This window comes from Oncorhynchus gorbuscha, linkage group LG11 (genome assembly GCF_021184085.1).
Source record: "Oncorhynchus gorbuscha isolate QuinsamMale2020 ecotype Even-year linkage group LG11, OgorEven_v1.0, whole genome shotgun sequence".
In the NCBI taxonomy this organism is placed as follows: Eukaryota; Metazoa; Chordata; class Actinopteri; order Salmoniformes; family Salmonidae; genus Oncorhynchus; species Oncorhynchus gorbuscha.
Window position 1 is genome coordinate 49,671,451 of NC_060183.1, and position 14,339 is coordinate 49,685,789.

The 14,339-nt window shown below is 42.0% G+C and overlaps 1 protein-coding gene across 15 annotated transcripts in view; it reads right to left on the reverse strand.

Moving 5' to 3' along the window:
- Positions 1 to 2,096: 2,096 nt before the first annotated feature.
- The window catches only part of unc13bb (unc-13 homolog Bb (C. elegans)), a 45,545-nt gene continuing 33,302 nt past the window's right edge, over positions 2,097 to 14,339 (reverse strand). For 3 of the 15 annotated variants that reach the window (XM_046370011.1, XM_046370018.1, XM_046370009.1), the window contains 18 exons: positions 12,954 to 13,031; positions 12,599 to 12,676; positions 12,225 to 12,245; positions 11,701 to 11,763; positions 11,561 to 11,596; positions 8,572 to 8,586; positions 8,323 to 8,346; positions 8,069 to 8,092; positions 7,563 to 7,586; positions 7,023 to 7,111; positions 6,706 to 6,852; positions 6,410 to 6,533; positions 6,171 to 6,302; positions 5,855 to 6,002; positions 5,419 to 5,475; positions 5,077 to 5,169; positions 4,810 to 4,969; positions 2,097 to 4,660 (listed from right to left, as the gene is read on the reverse strand). In XM_046370011.1, coding sequence (XP_046225967.1) covers positions 4,375 to 4,660; positions 4,810 to 4,969; positions 5,077 to 5,169; positions 5,419 to 5,475; positions 5,855 to 6,002; positions 6,171 to 6,302; positions 6,410 to 6,533; positions 6,706 to 6,852; positions 7,023 to 7,111; positions 7,563 to 7,586; positions 8,069 to 8,092; positions 8,323 to 8,346; positions 8,572 to 8,586; positions 11,561 to 11,596; positions 11,701 to 11,763; positions 12,225 to 12,245; positions 12,599 to 12,676; positions 12,954 to 13,031 — 1,599 coding nt within the window. In that variant the 3' untranslated portion in view covers positions 2,097 to 4,374. Of the gene's footprint in view, positions 4,696 to 4,749; positions 4,970 to 5,076; positions 5,170 to 5,418; positions 5,476 to 5,854; positions 6,003 to 6,170; positions 6,303 to 6,409; positions 6,534 to 6,705; positions 6,853 to 7,022; positions 7,112 to 7,562; positions 7,587 to 8,068; positions 8,093 to 8,322; positions 8,347 to 8,571; positions 8,587 to 8,977; positions 9,020 to 10,574; positions 10,608 to 11,560; positions 11,597 to 11,700; positions 11,764 to 12,224; positions 12,246 to 12,598; positions 12,677 to 12,953; positions 13,032 to 14,339 lie in introns of all 15 variants that reach the window. The other 12 variants (XM_046370021.1, XM_046370020.1, XM_046370019.1 and 9 more) reach the window with 10 other exon arrangements.

A 14,339-nucleotide genomic window follows, 5' to 3' on the forward strand; every position in this document is an offset into this window, starting at 1 on the left:
CCTGGAGACCCAAAAACAGCTGTGCAGCAATGCTCCTGATCCAACCTGACAGAGCTTGAGAGGATCTGCAAAGAATAATGTGAGAAACTCTCCAAATACAGGGGTGCCAAGCTTGTAGCGTCATACCAAAGAAGACTCGAGGCTGTAATCGCTGCCAGATGTGCTTCAAAGTACTGAGTAAAGGGTCTGAATACCTATGTAAATGTGATATTTCATTTTTTATAAATGAGCAAACATTTAGAAAAAAACATTTTTTTGCCTTAGTCATTATGGGGTGTGTAGATTGATGAGGAAAAACCAATTGAGTCACATTCAGAAGGCTGTAACCTAACAAAATGTGTAAAAAGTCAAGGGGTCTGAATACTTCCAGAACACTGAGTGTACAAAACATTAGGAACTAACTAATGCTCTTTCTATGACATAGCTTTCACCTGGATTCTCCTGGTCAGTATATGATCCCTTATTGAATTCACTTGTTAAATCCACTTCAAAATCAGTGTAGATAAAGGGGGGGGGGGCAGGTTAAAGGACTTTTAATCCATAAAACAATTGACATTGAGGGTGAATGGGCAAGACCACATATTTAAGTGCCTTTGAACAGGATATGGTAGTAGGTGCTAGGCGCACAAGTTTGAGTGTGTCACCACTGCTGGGTTATTCACACAATATTTTCCCATATGCACCAAGAATGGTCCACCACACAAAGGACATCCAGCCAACATGACACAAGTTGGAGCATTGGAGTCAACATGGGCCAGCATCACTATGGAACACTTCGACACCTTGTAGAGTCCATGCCACAACGAATTGAGACTGTTCTGAGGGTAAAAGTGGGTGCAACTCAATATTAGGAAGGTGCTCCATACCAAATTTGTCCATCGGCTCAGTTCTTATAGCCCTGGTTTGATATGGTGCCATCTAGTGGTGTAGTGTGGCTGATTATTCTCAAATTCATTAGAGGCTAATTCATTGAGTCTTCATAACGAAATCTGGAGTCAATATGATTTATGGTTCATAAGAAGATTAAGTATTTTTTGCATCAGCATTAGTGCTAATGTGCATCTATAGGTACTGTCCATCCATACAGTATTTGAATGTAGCAACAACAAAAAATCTCAAAACCATTAAGCGACTGATGTAATGAGTCTATATACACAAAATCTGGAGTGAATCTGGCATATGGTTCATGAGATGATTTTGAGCATTTGCGTTAAATATGAAAGTAATTAGTCAATAGTTTCCATGTTTTTTGAGAAATCAACAAGAAATTCAGTGTGGTTCATCTTAGGGACGTCCATGATAGCAATGACACAGTTCAGTTGATAGGTCACTATGGAAGTGGATTTAGTGGTTTAAATGGACACAAATCAAATTTGTCAATAACTCAGCCATCTTTTGACCAATCCCTTAGTTTGAGAAAAGTTTGGAGAAGTACCATGGTCCTACATTCCAAATTTAGTCCGATTTTAATGATTATTTAAAAGCATTAGTTTTACATAGTCAAATTTGATTGTAAAGGTTCCTTATTTTTGAAGATAAATGCCAAACTTAACACGGTTCATCATGGTAATGTCTGTGATGACCCTAAAAAGTTGTGTTGATGGGCCATTTTCTAGTGGATTTAAATGGTAAAGTAAAATCAGATTTCCTGATTTATCAATTACTCAGTCATCTCTTAACCAATCCCTTAACTTAATTTGAGATCATCTAAGAGATGTACCATGGGCCTACATACTGCATTTATTTTTTTAGAGTGTATAGTTCATGAGAATACGTTTTTTCAAAAGTAAAAAAATAAAAATAAAAATGTCCAAGATGGAGGAAAACCTATCCTGACTGACATTATGGATCCTTGAGGAGAATATGTTCAGGATGAGGAAAGACACCTACATTGTTTTTTTAGAAAGACACCTACAAACAAGGTTTAAGTGTTTAGGTCAAATGGGCCGCTGGATATGAGAGTTTAAGTGAGACTGCTTATAACAGTGCCACCTATAGACCAATCGGTGTTTCTGTGTGCCAAATTCAAAATAAAAGTAACCAATCTATGCGAGTTCGCTGTGAACCCCTAATAATTAGCCAGACACATCAATAGCTATTTCTTAAATACTTTATACAAAATTAATAAATTGTAATGTACACATTTTAATGATCAATACCATGATTTTTCCAGTTGCAAAATACAAATAAAACTTCACAAAAAGTCCAGTTACTCGGACATACAACACGTGCTAACTATTGTAGTGATTTAATTATAGTGCAATGCTTCACAAGGTTTAAAAAATGTAAATGAAACAAAAAGTGAACTCTTGCACAGCTTGGCACAAGGAACATGTATGTGAGTGGCAATGCCCTCCTTAGAAGTAGACATTTTCCCCTAAATCAACAGCCCAAAAGATGTATTCACATTGGTACTGTAGATTCTGCATATAAAGCCCAGATATAGCTTTAACAGTGATGTTGCAGTTTTCTTTGTGTGAACATCAAACTGACTATTATTGTATGGACAACGGCAGTGTTACTTGACAAATAGCAAAACATTCTCCTCGTTTCTATCAGGGATATGACAGGCATGCATTACCCCTTACTGTATACTGTAGATCCAATAAACTCATGATACTGTACTGAACATCACTCAAACATTTTTTAACAGGGATCAAAATGGAAAATAACAAAAATATAAATACTATATCTCAGAAAATGAATACATCTAAACAAATATAAATCCTCCAATACAATTAAAAACAAAAATAAAGTAACAGCAATAAGGAAAATCACAGACAATATCAGTCTGATACGGTTGATTTAGGTCAAATTGACCAACCCTCTGTATCGTTGTGAGACAAAAGAAATACACAGAAAATGGGGGGTAAAAACATGTATATAGAAATCTTCTATGATCACCAATGTAAGGCCACTCAGAGATACAAGGAAACATAGCTGAAAAATATTTGCAAACCGAGAGCTTGGACTGCCTTTTCCTAGTCTCGTTACGAACCATACGAGGCTAGCCTTTCCCTCATCTGAGATTAAAATCATTTAAACTCCTCTGGTCCCAAAAGACCCTCTAGGTCCAGTTAGTATCTGTAAGGTCCTGCTTCAAAACCACTTTGAAAACTATACTCAAACTCCATCTAGCAGCCCTCTGTTTGCAAAGTAGACCAGAGTATACATATGGAATAAATATATAAAAACTATAAACAAAATGGCTGTCATTGAGGGTTGGCAACATTAGCCAAATGTTTGTAAAATGTTGTATTCAACAGGGTTATTTAGCAGTGATTACTAAGTTCAAGACAGGGCCCTACATACATCATTGCCGTTTTTGATGTAAGAAGCAATAGTCCATATTAAAAAGTGCTCACCACTCTTATCCTTAAAAGGAAGTTTCTCTGGATAGAAGGCAGCCCTTGTGTTAAGAACATTTGACAATTTAGACTAAAAAGTATTACAGTAAATCTTATTCAAAGTGCATTGTTAACACTGTATGGGACTAATGGGTTATGAATAGGAGCCCAATACATGACAAGGCACACAACTTACAAACCCTTTACTTGAGTGCTGTTGCCGTTACAGTACCTCATGTCAAAAAATAGGGGGGAGACAAACAACTCACTTCAGAACCACCACACGGCACTAATTTCAATGCAAAAAAAAACACACTTCACTTTTCTACAGGGAAAAACGGTGGATTTGTACACTATATTTAGGAGTAGGGTACTTGACATGCAGTAGAAGTCCAAACGATAGAAACCAGGTGAATCTACTTCGAACAAAACACCAACAACGACATCCTGCATTTGGACCCTAATAGTGGCATCAATGAGATGAACATGGATCCTGAAGAACACTAAAGAGAGATTGAGGAAGATAAACAGCTTTCTACTACAGTTACAGTTTTGTGTCTGAACTTCACACATTCACAGCTTCTAAAGTGTAAGGCATCAAACATATGGCCACAGTTGGGGGGTATTGCACATGAACACTGAGGGGGATTGTGGGGTGAGGGGGAGACCCTGTCCTGTACTGAAGTACATACAGGCTGGCAGGAATTGATTGGCATATAGCGCCCATGGCATGTCCATAATGCCAGACTGGCGAACCAACATAAGTACAATATCGTGTGAGATTGTGCCTAATAACCATTGAGTGAGAGAGAAACTAACTACGTATGTGTAGGAGATAGTGAGTGAGGGACACAAAAGGTGGAGTCTGAGAAAAACACAGTGAGTGACAGTGTGATGGTGAACCAGTGTCCATCAAACAGCCAGTAGCAGCCAGGGGACATTATTAGTCCAAAGTAGTAGTAGTCAATGTGCTCCTATTACTTCCCACTTTACTAGAGGCCCTTCACACCCCTCCTTCAGGAAGACCTCATCTGCCCTCCTCCTCAGAGCGTAACTCAGACTTGAGCTTGACGAACTCCTTGGCCACCTCGTCGTTGGAGCGCTGGGAGAGGATGCGCATGGCGGTGAGGCCGGTCTCGTCCATGGTGACCCGCTGACCCAGGGGGCACCAGCACGCCACACTGCCCTTCTCTGCCACATCCCGCAGCTGCATCACAGCCATGCCCACCACCCGATCGGCACGGCCAAAACAGTAGTCCTTCACACACATCTGCAGCTCGTAGCACTCAAAGCCATCCTCATTACCTAGGATACTGAGGAGACATGGAAGAGGGGAGGGAGATCATTTTTTTACACCTTTATTTTTTTTTATTTTTACAATGAGCAATGGCTATTTCAAGGGAGTACACATTGATAATTTTAGGCAACAGGCTAATGTACTATTGCTTGGTTCTGGACTCACAAGTGGAAAGTCTCGTTGAACTTGGGCGCCCAGCTGTTGTTCTTGGACTTGGATTGGAACTTGCGCTTCTTGTCACTGAGGTGGGGTCCAATCATGGTGATCTCCACAAAGGGCCGGAACATCCCAGACGTCTGCCACTTCAGATCATTGGCTCCCACCACTGGTACAACGAGGAAGGAGATGAGTTTGTTTGTTCGGATGGGGAGACAGCGAGAAAAAAGTGTTTATTGGAGTAATTGTTTTCCTTAACTCCACAAATATACAAACCTTTGACAGTGACTTTGTGCTCCCCAGTACCAGGGTGGGTGAATAGGTCGATCTGAATGGATATCTCTCCCACCGGCTTGTCCACTCCTGACCCTAGCGCACACAGATGGAAACACAAGACATTATCTTCCAGTGGTGGTCAGTGTGATTATAGATACCAGTAGTATCCTTTAGGGAGGAGGAGGAGAGGGTATGGGTAGGGTCATACAACCAGGAGGAGGAGCAGTCAACGTTGGTGTTTGGGGCAAACTCACCCACAGGGGCAGATGGGAGGGGGTTTATGTACAGAGTAAAGGAGACCGTTGTTGTTAGCACATGCTATCCAGTAATGGTACCACCTACCCCTGGAGGGTTGTATTTTTTCGTTGGGAGTTAACCTAATACCCTTCCCATTGTGCACTGGTGAGGAGGCAGCAGTAAAGATTCCAAGAAAGAAGACAAATAAGCAAACAGTGTCAAATGGCAGCAGTGAGTCATTTTCGACAAATCACAGCACACAGAACAGTCACAGAGCCAGTGTTTCTAGGTATGCAACAGTGGCTCAGTATTTAGCTGATAGATCAACTTCAAGCCCAATACTAAATAGAACAGTACTCAAGAGGGAGCACTGGAGCCTCTGGTGACAAAGCAGGGGAGAAGCAAAGGTCTTATTTTATGACTAATGTATTTAGTCATAAATGGGAAGCAGACTGATGCTATTGTGTGCGTGTGTGTGTGTGTGTGTGTGTGTGTGTGTGTGTGTGTGTGTGTGTGTGTGTGTGTGTGTCCGCTGCCTCACCTTGTGTGTGTTGTGTTGTGACGAAGGTCTTGATGAGCGTGTCTGTGGTCTGTGTGTAAAGGGACAGAGCGTGGCGTAGTGAGGTCAACTCAGGACTCTTCTCCAGGAACGCCTTCTTCAGACCGTTCCCTCCTGCATGGAAGTATTGCTGCAGAAGAGTGAGAGTGAGGAGTGAGAGATGAAAAGGGAGACGGTTTGATTCCCTACTATACAATGAATGAGGCCTGTAATTAAAGGATCAGCAACACAGTCCCCTCATCATCTAAGTAGTAACTTTACCACAGGTGTATGTTTGCCTATAAACTCAAAGACAAACTTTGATTGTGTCCAGTGCTATATCCATGACAGCACACTGTTTAGGTGTCAGGCTTTTGGCCTCTCCTGCCATGTGATCTTTAAGCTTGGAGAGCTGCCCCAGTTCCTTGGCTGCAGACAGGATCTGAGCCCCCTGAGGAGAGGAATACACAACATTAGGTGACAGTGTGTTTGGAGTAGAGTCTCGTGAGGAAAAGGGCCAGGTTTGAAGGTAAATGTTAGGAGGGTGTTAGGCCTTACGAAGGTGTCGTTTCCTTGGGGCAGGACGATGGTCTTCTCCAGGCTGCTCATCACAATCCTCCACAGCTCTTTCAGAACCCGCTTTAGAACAGTCTTCTCACACGCTGTGGCAAACAGCGTTAACCTGCATAGACACACGGACATTTAATGAGACAACACATACAGCAAATCTACAAATACACAATCACGCAACATGGCACAACATACTGACAAAAACAACTGACTTCTGAGGGAACGCACCAAAATGGGCACCACCAAATCAGCAGCCAATAGAAAAGCAGGAGGGATCCACTCACTTTGAATCCAGGAAGTCCATAAGTGGCCGTAGCACGTTGTCCGAGTCGGCCTCCACCATGTTGCGGCTGTTCGCGTTGACTGGGCCCTTGATCTGGTACAGCAGAGAGGCCATCTGTCTCATACAGTCATCAATACAAACCTGGAAACTACAGGAGAGAAAGGAGCCACAGGTATTAGGGTTCAGAGCCAAAATGGACTCCATATACTACAGACTGAAGCTGTGTGCATGAGTCCACAGTAGAAACATTATGAGTGACATAGTATGGGGAGAGTGTACACGTTGGAATCCTGGGACTGTGTGGAAGCATGCGTGTACCTGTTTCCAAACGTGGTACTCAGCTCATCCAGCACATTGTTCAGCTTGACCTGAAGCTCATTCAGGAGGTCACTGGCTTCTGTGTCCAGCTGGAGACAAACAGGCAGACACACAGATAGTCAGACAGACGCAGCAAAGCACACAGAGACAGTGTAATAAGTACAGATGTACTGAGTACAGAATTGTTTTTGTAAAACAGTTAAGCATGATTCTCATAAACCATAGATATGGGGGAAAACAGCAACATAATTCCCTTTGATGCCAGATAATAAACATACTGTAAAGTATGCGAATTGCAAGCCAAAGTAGAGCGCGCACAATAATCCAGCAGCAATGGAGAAAACGTGTTATTCTGCTTTTTGCCAGTAGGTGAACGAGCATGACAAGAAAAGGCAATGGTCACTCAAACATCGTTTTCAGAGAAACTGTGAAAAATGTTTGACTGAAGTAGCGAGATTCCCTATACTTGCAATGTCACTGCTACTTCTCTTCCAGTTAGTTACAGTCATTGTTATCAGAGCCAACACTCCTGTAACCCACCTTTTTGTCGGTAATAATCACCACCTTCAAAGACAGCAGATGAAAGAAAATGGCGGTTTAATATGACAGCAGATTCATTGACTCAGAAGTATATTCTATTGGAGGACCACCAGGGGTCACAATGTGTCCCGTATCTACAACCACAGCATCAGTCTGACAGAAACCATCTCACAGAGGCCTAAAGCAACCACAGCCAGACAGATGACAACATGATGTGGCCCATTAAGCTAATGCTTCAATAGGCCAGCTGATACATGGACTGCCAGGGACTAGACTACATGTCTAGATTTCAGACAAGAGTATAGGGCAGCTGTAGGGGAGACTACTGAAGGAGTTCTTCACCAGTGGATACGAGGAAGGCTTACAGGGGCTATAGGGAGAGATTGAGTATGTTTTTCATGAGCCTCCTGTACGTGTGTATACTGCAGAGTAAGTGACAGTTAGTGAGAGTGATACAGTGTTAGTGGAGATGGGAACTGATGATGTCACATCCTTACTACACTCACCTTCTCCTCGTCTTTCTTTTCAGGCTATCAGAGAGTGGGAGGGAAAAAGGAGATGACCGTATTTATTGCTGTCTTTTATCAAGAGCTAGTATGGAGGTAAAAACTAGAAATACATAGCAAATATCTGATGGTGCTATAAAATAATATTGTACCAATTGGGAAATGTGTTGACCAATGAACCAGTGACATTTTTGTGAGCAGCATAGCTACCGCTCAACTATACAACCCAGGGATAAAGGCACAAACTAACCCACCTTTTCCTCTGGGGGTGCATCCATCTTTGAGAGACGTACAATAAATAAAAATAAATAAAAAAGTCAAATGAGTCTTTTGTTGCAATAAAGTACGGACCAGCAACAGACCAAACTAGTAACAGCAGGAGAAGATTTAGGATAATAAACTTAACCAAGACAACATTGTTAAAAGAGGTACAGTAAACCTTTGCATACATACTGTAGGACTATATACTGTATGTATGCAACACTTGTTTGTAATGAACCCACCTTCTCTTTGTCAGTCTATTGAAAACAAAAGAAAAGGGAAAAGAACTAAATCATTAAACTGCGTAGTAGTCTGAAAGTAAATGAAGTTGTGGGAAGGAGTAATGTCTGTGTAATGGAGCGCAAGACAGCTGCACTTGGATTTAGCCAACAGGTAAGGGACAACAGTACCGTAGTCATATAGGGGAAGAGTGTTGCACCAAACAGATGACCAGTGAAAAACCCAACAAGATCAAAGTAACGATGGTGGTGTCCATTCCCACCATGAGAAGGCACAATGACGTGGTGAAGACGAGTGTGACCACCACTACGTGAGTGGAGAGAGGGGCAGTGAGTGGGAATGACTATATGTGACCATGACGATATCAGTGAGTGTGTCACTGAAACAACCTCTACTACACCAACAAACCTCAACCTGCTCCTCCTCAACCACCTCCTCCTCCACACTTTCCTGAAGGGTTGGAGTGAGACAGAACACAAAACATACTGTGAACCTCCAGCCAGAGGCAGAACGGTTGATAAACCCTCAGAGAAATGATTGATACACTGAGTCAATTTACAAGTTACACCAGCCGACCATGTCAACAATGACAGCAGTATCAGACATTACAGTATCATGTTCTGTATTTACAGTGCATTCGGGAAGTATTCAGACTCCTTCCCTTTTTCCACATTTTGTTATGTTACAACCGTATTCTAAAATGGATTAAATAAACAATTTCCTCAGCAATCTACACTCAATACCCCGTAATGACAAAGCAAAAACAGGTTTTTAGAAATTTGTGCAAAGCATTAAAGATCCAAGAAAACAGTGGCATCCATCATTCTTAAATGTAAGTAGTTTGGAACCACCAAGACTATTCCTATAGCTCGCTGCCAGGCCAAACTGAGCAATCGGGGGAGAAGGGCCTTCTTCAGGGAGGTGACTAAAAACCCGATGGTCACTGATAGCTCCAGACTTCCTCTGTGGATATGGGAGAACCTCCAAGAAGGACAACCATTTCTGCAGCAGTCCACCAATCAGGCCTGTATGGTAGAGTGGCCAGAAGGAAACCACTCCTCAGTAAAAGACACATGACAGCCCGCTTGGAGGTTGCCAAAAAGGCACCTAAAGATCTCGACCATGAGAAACAAGATTCTCTGGTCTGATGGAACCAAGATTGAACTCTTTGGCCTGAATGCCAAGTGCCACGTCTGGAGGAAAACTGACACTATCCCTTACGGTGAAGCATGGTGGTAGCATCATGCTGTGGCAATGTTTTTCAGTAGCAGGGACTGGGAAACCAGTCAGGATTGAGAGAAAGCTGAACAGAGCAAAGTACAGAGAGAGATCCTTGATGAATACCTGCTCCAAAGCACCCAGGACCTCAGACTGGGGGCAAATGTTCACCTTCCAACACGACAATGACCCTAAGCACACAGCCCGGGACAAGTATCTGAATGTCCTCGAGTGGCCCAGCCGGAGCCCGGACTTGACCCAATCAAACATCTCTGGAGAGACCTGAAAATAGCCGTGCAGCGATGCTCCCCATTCAACCTCACAGAGCTTGAGAGGATCTGCAGAGAAGAATGGGAGAAACCCACCAAATACAGGTGTGCCAAGCTTGTAGTGTCATACCCAAGACTCAGGGCTGTAATCGCTGCCAAAAGTGCTTCAACAAAGTACTGAGAAAAGGGTCTGAATACTTGTGCAAATATGATCTGTTTTTTATTTATTTAACATTTGCAAAAATGTAAAAACAAAACTGTTTTTGCTTTGTCATTATAAGGTACTGTGTGTAGAGTGATGAGGGAAAAAATACAATTTAAATCAATTTTAGAATAAGGTTGCAGCGTAACAAAATGTGGAAAAAGTCAAGGGGTCTGAATACTTTCCGAATGCACTGTACGGAAAAGGGGTCGTCAGTTTTCTATTTGAGGTTCAAAAACAATATATTATATATATGTATATCCATGTACAGAAAGTCCATACATGCACATACATAATGTCCTCGTCTTACACCCACCTGCTGCCATTCTATCATTTTGCCCATGTTGCCCTAGGGGGGGGAAAAGAAGGAGAAAATGCCCAACTTTCTTTTATTCCTGCTAACTGCACGAAGTCAGCACCACAGTTTGAAGGTCAGAGTGATTATAATGAAGACCTGCGTGAAGGCTTTCCAGGACACAGATAAAAAGACATGTCGTAACAGCAGAATGTTCATTATCAGTCAACGGTTTACGACAATTCCATTATATTGTACAATTTTGAAGATACTGTAGTTTGAGTATTTCTGACTATCAAAATAAACATAAGAGAACTGTTTTTTAAAATTTTAAATTGGTGCTTGTTGACAATGAAACTTGAACAGTGCGTCTTGTCTTTTAAGTGTCTAATTTGTGTTGACAGGCATAAGAGTGTGAGTCAGCATGTACTGTGAAGTTCCTGTGAACTCTTCCTACTAAGCTTCATCCGAGATAACGCCATTCCTAATCACTCCTTCCCTCCCACATCTCCCTGCTCCTCTACAGGAGCCCAGAACAGTCCGCCTTTCAAGTTCATCTCCTCACAGCACGACGCAGAGCTTTGACGACATCACGGCTTCACACAACCCCAGAGTTGTGCTTCTTTGAAAACACAGCTCAGATTAAAGTTCCACTCTACATTCATTAGATGAACACCGATTGTCTTACCTTAGAAAAACCCAACCACAAGCCAAATGCCATTCATTAGCAGTGAATAAAGAAATAATTCTGGATACTAGCTCATTCCATGCATTTCACACTTTCACAGCCCCAATAATCTGAAACTGATCCTCTGGGTGCAGAAGTTCTTACCATTACACTTCCATACCCTCAAAAGACTAAAGACTCATCTAATTGGCCACAGGGAACTATCATGTGAGAAATCTAGCTCCAGTAGTTGACTTGTCTATGGTTTTACTATGGGGGTTCCTAAAGGCTCTATAGAGGGTGAACTCTATCCTACAGTTGTCTAATGATAAATACCCACCAGAGTCTTTCTCTCCTCATCCTCAGATCTGACCTGCTATCAGGGACAAGGCGAGTTAGACAATACTTAATATACAACAGGATCTACAACACTTTGGCAACTATCAAACAGCCTCTGACCAAAAGCGAACGAACACCCACCTTCTCGTCCTCTTCTTCCTCATCATCCACCTGCTCGTCAATCTTAAGCAGCGAAGGAAACACCTATTTAACGTTAATTTGTCAAAGTCTAGTGCTACAATTCAGCCATGGGTGCGTAAACCAAAACGATGGGATTACTAGGCCAAACTACAAACTGATTTACTCAACATCCAAACCACATAACTGACTTACTACGCAGTAAGAACGGAACAATCATTCAGAATAAAGCATGTCCTAAACATACTTAACATATAGATACTACATTGTGCTCTTAAATTGGGATGCTAAACATACTGAAGGGATGGTAATGAAAACCTATAGACCGCACATAGCTTTATGCACTCTAGGAAATTGATCTAGGGACATAATAGAATCACCAAGGGCATATGTTAATGTAACAGTCTAGTAGTCTACACAATAAGCACTGGCTTATAGCTACTATTGATCTAACGCTTTATTCCACATGGCAGGATACTACAGTAGCACACATCCACTTCTCCAAGTCACGTGAACCATCTCCCTACCATTGCTTCCGCTTTTGCAATCTGGTACGGAAAGACAAACATTCATAATCTTGTCTATGAAGAACAGTCACACACAAAGCAATTTCAACCATGTGTTCACATAGAGCAAATAGTCGATGTTCTTCATTTCTCTAGGTGTGATGCCAGAGTAGCACATCATTCACTCCTTTAAATCAAAACCTGCTAAAACCAACGGCTGCTCGACCGGTTGCATGAGCCCAGAGACACAATGCGCATGTAGTTCTCTCCAGGAGGTTTCTGGTGGTCCAGAGCACAGTGAGTATGAACATTGTTCACCCCGATTCAATCTTACCCATCTGTGAAAAAAAGCTATTTCTTATCATCTTTTCCCCGTACATAGTGTTGCTGCTTACCTGTTTGGCACCCATGGACTCAAACATCTTCTCCAGCTGGATACGCAACTGCTGCACATTGTTCATCAGTACACAGGGCTACGAAGGGGAAGAGAGCGAGCGATAGAGACCATTTAGAGGTTGAAACTCCCATTGAAAACACTAAGGATACAGTGCATTATGAAAGTATTCAGACCCCTGGACTTTTTCAACATTTTGTTACGTTACAGCCTTACTCAAAATTTGCAATAATGTCTAAAAACTATTAAATACATTTTAGAATAAGTCTAACGTAACAAAATACGGAAAAAGGCAAGGGGTCTGAATACTTTCCGAATGCACTGTATGTTGTGTAAGGCAGAATATGAAGACTTACAATCTTCTCTTTGTCAGAGTAGGAGGGGAAGCTCTTGCTCAGAATGGCGCTGTACTGCAGAAGAACTTTGGCAATAGTCTGTGGGGAGGAAAACAGGTCATTGGAAATATGTTCTCTCATTCCAAACACTAAATGACTGTCATCCTTTTCTGTTAATGGGAAGTGGCCTTTAACACTGTCTAGAGGCTAGTATGTTTTTTAGGTAAAGTTAGAGTGAGGGTATGTGAGGTTACTGTCGGGTAACTTTTCTGGACTACTGCTGGAAAGAGTCCTCTGAAAGTAGGAATGCATTCCCTGAATATATTCTCTGTGATGAAAAACCTCAGTCTCTCTATAGACTGTGCCAGCCCAAGCCCAGCTAGAAAGTACGATTGTCGCATTAGACATTTCTATTTAATAAGAACATATCATATCCAATTCCTTTACACAAATGTTAAAGTCCCCCAGACAATGCTCGGGCTGCTTTTATAGAAATATGATTTTCTAAGGCTAATATCTGTAATAAGGGTATAGTACTCTAAAATAAGAAAAGCAATGGTAAGGATTTCTCTAAAGGAAAGAGTTGGCTGCTTTCCGAAGAAAATGCAATGGGCGGTCATGATCATTAATCACTTTAATGAGATTTGGGGCTATTTCAAAAGGTTTGAGCAAATGCTCAGTGCTTGGGGTGTCACTACAGACCCAGGTTATGTCACAACCAGCTGTGACTGGGAGTCCCATAGGGCGGCACACAATTGTCCCAGCATAGTCTGGGTTTGGGGATGGTTTAGCGGAGGGGGCTTTAATTGGCTCATCGCGTATTAGCGACTCCTTGTGGTGGGCTGGGTGCCTGCGGTCATCAGTTGAATGGTGTTTCCTCTGACACATTGGTGCAGCTGGCTTCCGGGTTAAGTGGACGGGTGTTAAGAAGCGTGGTTTGGCGGGTTATGTTTTGGAGGACACATGACTCCACCTTAACCTTCTCCCTAGCCCATTGTGGAGATGCAGCGTTGAGACCAGATGGAAATTGGGGAGAAAAATGTAAATTTTAAAAACTTCACAGGTTGATGAAAGTGCACGGTGATGAGCTTGATGTTTTCCAATAAATATAGAGGGTCTTATTCTGGTAACATGATGATCAATGCTTGGGTGCCGTTTGCGTCCTTCTGTAGCTCAGTTGGTAGAGCAAAGGGTAGTGGGTTCTCGGGACCACCCATTAGAATGTATGCACACATGACTGTAAGTCGCTTTGGATAAAAGCGTCTGCTAAATGGCATATATTATTATTATTATTATTATAGAAACAAAAATATTCTCACTATTTTGTTCATAATATTCTCAACATGTAGGTGGCTTAACCAGAATCTGGGGAAAAGAAATGACGCATATGACTAGATCTCTTCTCTG